Here is an 8,800-nt window from a genome sequence, read left to right as displayed (position 1 = left end):
ATTTTGCCTGAAACTCTCAGACAGAAGAAGTCTCTTGGAAGAGAGACGAAACGTTTCATTAAAGAAGAACCCGTCCAGAGGACCTATACAGTTTTTTTCCTTTTGATTTTTTACCTGGATTACTGAGATGCATCAGGACATAACGAAAGTTACATATGTAACTACGGTTCTATGAATCCTGAATGACTACCAGAGCTTCTGTTACCCAGAATCCTCGCATTTCACAAGAAGATTCTGTAGGAGCAGAGCCCCGGATGCTACGGCCTATATCGGTTCAAGGTAATCATCCGATGGGTCACAGCTGTGACTTTGTTGATATTAATTACTCGAACGACGCATGCGCGAAGGGAACATTCTGCGCTTTCAGCACTGCTGCTCTCTGGCGGTCATTTAGGATTCATAGAACCATAGTTAGATATGTAACTTTCGTTTTAACATGTCCTCTTTTAAACACTGATAAGAACTAAGTGTACGACTGACTGAATCTGAAATAAATACAGAAATATAAAGAAAGTAGAACTAATAAAGTTTTATTCACTGATGAGTTTCTAGTGAGTAGCTAGTATGCGTTATGGCAGATTTAGTTTATGGTTGATGCTGACTTTAAAGCAGCTTATTTTCAGGCAATAATACTGTGCTATCCAACTTAATTGCTCAGTTACTCATAGCCAACGGCTCAGGGGCAGGACAATTATTATCTTTCACCTTTTGAATTTATTTTGTTGCATTTAATCATAAATTTAAAGTTCACAATTGATATAAGAAACAATTTCCATGTAAAGTAAGAAAAATAAATGGTGGGCCATTCGGGAATCACCCGCGGGCCAGATGGCCTTCAGTTTGACAAAGTTTGTAGCTTACGGCACCACTCGCTGCTCGCTGAGTGAAGTACTGTCGCCAAAGTCTCCAAAAGTCTTCAATAACACAAAAAAATAAAATAAACAAATCGCTAGATTTGTCGCTTGTCGCTTTTTGGAAAGAAAATCATTAGAGCGGTCTGAAAACTTGTTAAATCTAGTGACAAAGTCACTAATTTGGTATAAAACATTTTAAACAAACACATTTTAAAATTCAGGCTATAAAGGGGGCAAGCCTTGTGAAACACTGATGGGAGGTGCTTAACATGTCAAGTCATGTTCACCGAAGATTAATCAGCATATTTAATCAAATTCAACAGCAACTATGATATAAAAACCTCAAATGAGAAGAGGAAAAAACTAATAATCAAAAAATAATGACATCTCCAAAGTGATAATGTGTTAAATATTAAAAGGTGCTGAAATCAGTTTTTTTTTCTTTTTTCTTATCAGTAAAAAGTTACAAGAGCAAAGACGAGTGATCTCCCTGAGATAGTTTAGGAACAGGAACACGGAGGTCTGAGCTGCTGGTTCCAGAAGGTTCTGATGACAAACAGCAGGTCTTCAGCTTTGCACCTGGGGTTAGAGTTGCTCTGTAGTTAGGCAGCTTTGACTCCTGTGTTTGAAGCATCAGCTCTGCTCAGTTCGTGTTGTCTCGTTCTGGGACGGCTTCGTACTGCTTCGGCTGTCGGTACAGGCAGTAGTGCTGAGTCATGAAGATGATGTCAAACAGCACAGAGAACAGACCCAAACCAAACTTAGTAGGATCACCGAACACCAGCGCCCACTCATCTGAGGAGAATAACAGGAACATTATTCAACAGCTCCAACGTAGTGGATCAGTCAGCAGCAGCATCTGGTCAATATGTGATCCATGATGTGATGTAAATGTAACATTTTCTACACATAGGTAAAATTTAATCACTGCAATAAAATAATTGTCTGTTTTTGTCACTTTTATAATGGACTGCATCAAGTCTGTTACATACAGAAGGGAAACTTCACCAAAGTGAAACATAAATCTGTGGATCTGTGTTTGATTACTCTGGCTGGATTTTTCAAGGACCAGGATGTGTGACACAAAATCTGAATTTTAGAACTGAAATTGAATTATGGAACTGAAAGTGAAAGTAGTCAAACTGAATTTTTAATAAACCAAAATACAATTTCAAAGCATATTAATTCAGATACAAAACTTTAAAATCAGTTTCAAATCATTAAATTCAGTTTCAATTTAGTAAAATTCATTTTTAAACCAATGCATTCAATTTATGCACATTCAGATTCAATCTGAGCAATTCAAATTCAATTGCTGCTGGTACAACATTCACCTCATACAAAACAAACAAACAAAAAAAAAACAGTTACAGTCGCTACAAATATTAACTTGAAGTTAATCTAATCAGTGAGACATAACCCGGCCAGTAAACCAATCTAATGAACAAACTGATGTCAGATCAGGCCGAGCAGCTTAGCTAAGATAGAAGCAGAGGGAATGTAAACAAACAAACAAACAATTGCCAACACTCATTTGTATCTCACGTCTTTCAGGGATATTTTATTAAGTTTCTAGTTTGTTTTTGAGTTAATCTTTATCTTAAAATATTACCGTTTTTAAATTATAGGGTTTTTTTTATCTTCGGGGTGGATTAAGTGTTTTACGTATTTTATTCTTTCATTTTTTCCAACTAGCAACTAAATAGATTCCTGTTTTGTTAATTTTATAAGTTTAACAATGTGAGAGAAATCCACATTTCTCTGTTCATTCAGTCAGCGTTTAATACATCTGGCACAATGAATTGTTAAAATACTGTACTTTTTTTATTTAGTGTAAAAAAATAGCTCATCATGTTAAAAGACCCTTGATTCAAGTGAAATGTCAGATTTTAGGAAAATGGCTGCTTATCAATTAATCGTTAGTCAATCGATGAGATCAATCAACTTTAGATTAATTCATAAATAAATAATAATAATAAATAAATAAATATCTAATTACCGTTGTTGTAGGACTGTATGATCATCTGTAAAATGCTGAAGATTCCTCCTGTGAAGTCTAACAGGACGTTCCCGATACTCCAACCCTTAGTGCTCTGTCTCTTGTAGTTCATGTATGCCTGCACACACACCATCACACAAACACACACCTGATCAACATCAAAACTAAGTGCATTTTGGAAGACTTGCTTACAGGACAAAATACCATCATCCAGACAAAATTGACTGGAAGATGTGAAGGAAAAAAATACCACGAGTGAAAATGTATCTGAACTCACAGAAGCTCATAATAGAGTTGATATGGAAACAGCAAACATACAGTAAATAAATAAATAAATAAATAAATAAAGCATATGACAGGATCTCTGAGCGAAGCTGCTGCAGACTGTCTCACATGTCTACAGTCCAGCACCTGCAGGTCTGGGGGACAGGTAACACTGAGCCACTCTGCAAATGGGGATTTCCAAGTCAGTAAGCAGGAAATGTTGAGGGAATCACACAGCTCTGGGGCCTCATGTACAAAAAACATGGTATATACATAAATGTATGAATAAAAGCAGCATTCATTCTTTTTTCACAGAATGAATTCCATCAAAAATCTCATCAAAAATGAGCCCTGCAATGTGAGCCGCTCCACACCAACTTCAGAGACGCAGTTGTGCTGACAAAACTTCTCCAGATTCCTAAAAACCACTGGGGTTAGGTTCCGCCCTAAACTTTGCACTAAGCTTCATTTTTTTCTTTTTTAAATTTTTTTTGTAGGACATTGATGCTTCAGTGAGTCTCTTCGTCATGGCTTACCTCTATTTTTCCCCCGTCTATGTGGAACGGAAAGCCCACCCCTCTGAACCAGGTAAGGACAGGTACAGGGAGCAGCAGTGGCCAAAATACCTCAGAAACTATTACGCTCCTTTACCTATGCACTCAAATAAGCAAATTCTGTGAGATTCCATATTTTGTACTGAATTCCTTTTTTGTTTGTTACATTGCACCATTCTGCCTTGTCCTCTGCATCATGGAAATCATAGGGTCCTACTAAACAACACTGTGGAGAGGTGGTCTTGTTCAACACAGGAGCCGATCATTCTAACGAACAGCTGGTTGGCACAGTGCAGAATGGGAGGGTTCTTGTGAGTAAATTCATTTGATTGTCCTCATATTATTACACCTGATGAGTCTATCCTCCACAGACATCATCCGGTCTTCATTGATCATTATTAGTCTGAGGTTTAAGTCAGGGACTTCCTGTTTTTTGCTGGTGAAAGTACAGTTTCAGTGACTTGCTGAGTCTAATATGATCTGCTTTGAACTGACAGGTGTAGGCATGACTTTTTTATGATCTATTTGCATATTTAACTCCTGTAAACACAGTTTCATGTGTTTGGTGTGCAAGGTTTCTGTAGGAAATCCACACAAGTCTTTGTACACGAGGCCCCAGGTCTACAGAGGACCCAGTGTGTAAGCAGTATCAACATTTTTCCCACAATGCAGACATTGTTTGTGTTTTTGATTTAGATTTTTTTAGGTGGGGTTCTCTCTGTTCATCTTACCTGTGGGATATATTTGACCAGCGTGACTGCGAGTTTAATGTAGGAGAAATAGTAGAGGTAATCCAGCCAAGTGATTTGTTTGGCTATAGCGACAAACAAGGTGATCAAAGCAAACGTCCAGGCAATCAGCAACAAGAGCCGTGCTGTCCACGAGACCTTCTGACCATCCTTCTGGACAGGAGAGAGAGGACACACTCATTTTATTAATGACGTCAGAAATTCCTTTAATCTTTCTCTCTTTAACCGTCCTCTCGTCATGTTTTCACTGGATTTTAAATATTCATGGTTTACATTCATACCTCGTAAATAGCAGCCTGACTGACGTAGATGATACAGAGCAGGAGAGCGTGGAGACTGAAGAACACATCATTAGCACTGACTGGGTTTATCCCATTAGGGTTCTTCTGCAGAAACTCCTCCTGAGGACACAAGAACAGTTTCACTCATTAAACTAAACGGACTTTAAAAACACAAAAATGGCTGGAATTCTCTGTAAAGTTTCCCAGATATTGAGCTAAACTCTGGTGTGGTTGTAGCTAACAGTCAACACATACTCTGAACGTTATTCTACATGTTTGACCAAAACGACTTCCTGAGATAATCTTGGTCTAAAACTCTGGCAAGAAAGGCAGCCGGCAATATGCATTTGTTTGGAAAAAGCTAGGTGTTTATTTGACTTTTTTGTTGTTTTTCAGAACCGGATATACGGTTTATGGACAGAATTTCTAGGCACAGCCAAGGTGTTGAGGGGATCAGTTTTTCTTGGCCTTAGGATCACATCTCTGCTTTTTGTGGATGATGTGGTCCTATTGGCTTCATCAGATCGTGATCTCCAGCTCTCACTGGAGCGGTTCACAGCAGAGTGTGAAGCAGCCGGGATGAGGATCAGTGCCTCCAAATCTGAGACCATGGTCTTGACCCGAAAAAGGGTAGAGTGGTCCATCAGGGTCAGGGAAGAGGTCCTGCCCCAAGTGGAGGACTTGGGAGATAGATAAGTGGACTGGTGCTGCCTCCGCTTGCTTGCTTGCTTGCTTGCTTGCTTGCTTGCTGGCTGGCTGGTAACAATACGATACGACTGCATGTCCATTCTGTGAATGTTCTTTCAGGATTACAGTAAGATTTCAGTTTTTAACTTGAAGTTTTGTCTTTCAGTGGTTCTGATTCTGACTGAGAGGTTTTGATACAACCCCTTCTTCTCAGGTGTTTTTTAAGCAGTTCTCATCGATTCAGCCTTGGCCAAATGTGCCTCCATTTCGACTCCAACCATGTATTTGGATCCACCTTGGCAGTAGCTCTAAGTGGGTGAAACAGAATTGCGAGCCAGTGATCTGATGTCCGCAGACTGTTGCCTGTGGATCAGCTGAGCCAAGGCAGAAACTCTTTCTGCAGACAGGTGCATACAGCTTGAGTTTGTCAGAGCAGTCTGAAATGAGCAGTTATACCAGGTTTTGGACAAATTGGCCACCAACGATTGCATGCGCACTTATAAACAGTGCTGCGACAAAGTTTTTAAAAAGACAGACTAACGGACAATAAAACCACAACGACTTAAGCCAGGGTTCTAGACTGCTACCAGTTTGGTCGCAAATGCGACCTAATTTCCTAATAGTGCGACTAAAAAAAATGTCCGGTCGCACTCCTGCGACCAATCGTTCGAGTGGGAGTGGGAGCGGTCGCCCGCTGAAACAAAGTTTACATGTTCCATAAAAAAATGAATCCAGCAGTATCAACCATTACAGTCGTCCGCTGACACAGTCTCCATCTCTCCTAATAACACTGCGCTCTGCTCGTCGGCTCCGCTCCACACCTCCCGTGCACGCACACACACACACACACACACACACACACACACACACACACACACACACGTTTGTTGCTCTATCCTCATGGGGACTTTGCATTGGCTTCCATTCATTTCCCCGTCAATTCTACAGTCAACCATAACCTCCCAGGTAGGCTACACACCTGACCCAAACCCTAACCTCACCTGGCTGTGTGTACTGGGGAAATGGTCAATAATTGTACCCACCATGAAGCAAAAACCTGTACACACACACAAACACACGTATAGCGAAACAACCGTAGTATTATTATTATTTTTTTTACCCAGATCGGAGTCTGAAAAACTTGTTTTTCTTGTTAACTGTTGAGATGAAAAGAAGATGTGGACGGTTGCTCGCTCTTAAGTCCATCTTGTTAATTTAACAGTCGGGGTCTACTCTGTGAGCAGCAGATCATTTCAGCAGCATGAGGTAGCTCACGTGTATGGCAGGCCGCTTTTGCACTTAATCGGTTTCACCACAGTTACATTCCAAGTATCTGAAATAGGTTCTTCTGGGTCTCAGGAGGATATAACTAGACATATTAGATATTTAAGTGAAATAATATAATAAGATTCAACTAATGCTAATGAAATAGCAGATTTTTATGTGTTGTTATTTTTAAAAAAGCTGCACAACCTTTTAATAAATATCAGTAATATTTCTGTTATTAATCAATACTCTCTGTCCATCATTCTTGTTTATCCAAGGCCAAAGATCCATAGTTGTCCATCTGAGGGGCAGGTGTCTAAAAGAAATTTAACCATGAAATGTTTAAGATTTTTATAAGACGTTCAGCCCTTAAACATTTGCACTTAGAATTTTATAGAATCACTTTAAATACTTTTCAGTAAGTTATAGGTTATGTACAATTCTGGTTCAAATAAAAAACTTTATGTTTACTAGATTGTTAACTAATTATTTTCAAGTTAATGTTGCCTTAATGAACAGTGATTAAAAAAATAATCTGTAAAACTCTGATGTTAAAAGCGACGTGGTTTAAAATTTAGGTGCACCCAACTTTTGTGCTGGTGCACCTAAGAAAAAATGTTAGGTGCACTGGTGCAACCAGTGCAAAAAGTTAGTCTAGAGCCCTGTTAACCCACATGCTGACGACCCACTGACAGAGTGAGAAACACAAAACCAAGGACACAATCGCACTTGAGCAGAACGGAGCAGTCATAAAACAGATCAGAGTGAGACTTGACAATGAAAAAGGCTTACAGGATGTGAACAGTGCCCTCCCTGTTTGAAAGATGAAGTTACCTTGATGTAAGGGATCCAGAACAGCCCGATGTTGAAGACACTGTAAGCTATGAATCCTGTCAGGTTCAGAGCCAGGAAGTCAAAGTTGAGACCTACAACACTGAACACAAAAACTGTTTTTAATTTTTATTTTTAGTTCCTGTATATTACATAGAGTTTAATATTTTCCTTGGGGGAGACAAGGAGGGATAAGATTAGGATGAGAGGTACAGCACAGGTTCAACGGCAGAGATAAAGTTAGAGAGACCAGTCTGAGATGGTTTGGACATGTCCAGAGGAGGGACAGTGAGTATATTGGTAGGATCTTAGAGATGGAGCTGGCAGGAAAAGACAAAGAGGAGATAAAATATATGAATGCAGTAAGAGAGAGGACAGAAGGTACAAAGGACAGACTGAGATGGAAGACGATGACTTCCTGTGGTGAACCTGGGTGATAATGAGTCTCAAAAGAATAATGACCGTAAACATACTGACAGATTACAGCTTGAAAGGGGATGCTACCAAATACTGAACAAATGTATGTAAACCTGTTACACTGAAGCAAAAATAAATTAATTAAAAATAAAATAAATCTAACTCAGACATTCAGCAAATTTAAATAACTTTGGGAATACTAACTAGGGCTGAAAGATTTTGGAAAATAATCTAATTGTGATTTTTTTAAATCTATAAATTGTGATTTAATATGCGATTAAATTTTAACGTCTTAAGTATTTTTCAACAAACAGAAGCAATAAACAAAGTAAGATTTATTTAAAGCACAGATTACAATAAAGCAAACATATCTGTAGCTTTACTTTTTCACCATTTCCAATTTTTCTTGTTTCATGAAACATGATATTAAAGATGTTAAGTGAACTTCCTAAACACTGTCTGAACTTCACAGGACAGTCTATAAATAAATAGAAAAGAGTATAAATATAAAAAAAATGAAGCTTACTGCTTTCCGTCCAGTAACATCATGAAAAAATAAAGTGCAAAAAACATAAACATCTGCTTTAACCAACTCGTTATTTTCTAGAAAAATCAAACTCAAGTCACTAGATTACATCATCAACTAATATGTTTGGCAATAATTGTGATCTGATCTATAGGAGAGATGTTAAAGAGGAAAAAAGTGAAGAAAAACACTAAATATGTTTAGAATTGCAATTAAACTTAATGAAATAAAATAATGTTATGACTTTAAAGCTTAGATGCACATTACATAAATTAAATTAGTGATAATCTTAAATTTAATCTGCAGATTGTTAGATATCATGAGGCACGTGTGTGTGTGTGTGTGTGTGTGTGTGTGTGTGTGTGTGTGTGT

General features: G+C 38.4%; 1 protein-coding gene and 1 long non-coding RNA gene across 4 annotated transcripts in view; one reads left to right on the top strand and one right to left on the bottom strand.

Annotated features, from left to right (window-relative positions):
- The first annotated feature begins 78 nt into the window (after nucleotides 1-78).
- The window catches only part of LOC106523865 (uncharacterized), an 11,277-nt gene continuing 2,555 nt past the window's right edge, over nucleotides 79-8,800 (top strand). Inside the window, exons 1-3 of one of the 3 annotated variants that reach the window (XR_001310941.1) lie at nucleotides 79-279; nucleotides 3,615-3,705; nucleotides 3,881-3,982. This is a non-coding gene — a long non-coding RNA (uncharacterized LOC106523865). Of the gene's footprint in view, nucleotides 280-2,981; nucleotides 3,706-3,880; nucleotides 3,987-8,800 lie in introns of those variants that run through there. The other 2 variants (XR_001310939.1, XR_001310940.1) reach the window with 2 other exon arrangements.
- Nucleotides 1,147-8,800, bottom strand: part of ctns (cystinosin, lysosomal cystine transporter) — a gene marked incomplete at its 5' end in the record, with an annotated part of 16,356 nt that continues 8,702 nt past the window's right edge. The window contains 5 exon segments of the mRNA XM_014017435.1: nucleotides 1,147-1,649; nucleotides 2,854-2,971; nucleotides 4,403-4,573; nucleotides 4,702-4,821; nucleotides 7,489-7,588. Coding sequence (XP_013872889.1) covers nucleotides 1,498-1,649; nucleotides 2,854-2,971; nucleotides 4,403-4,573; nucleotides 4,702-4,821; nucleotides 7,489-7,588 — 661 coding nt within the window. The 3' untranslated portion in view covers nucleotides 1,147-1,497.

Source organism: Austrofundulus limnaeus, unplaced genomic scaffold, assembly GCF_001266775.1.
Source record: "Austrofundulus limnaeus strain Quisiro unplaced genomic scaffold, Austrofundulus_limnaeus-1.0 Scaffold168, whole genome shotgun sequence".
Lineage (NCBI taxonomy): Eukaryota > Metazoa > Chordata > Actinopteri > Cyprinodontiformes > Rivulidae > Austrofundulus > Austrofundulus limnaeus.
The sequence above is the reverse complement of the archived record's forward strand: the minus strand, read 5'-3'. Positions and strand labels throughout refer to the sequence as shown.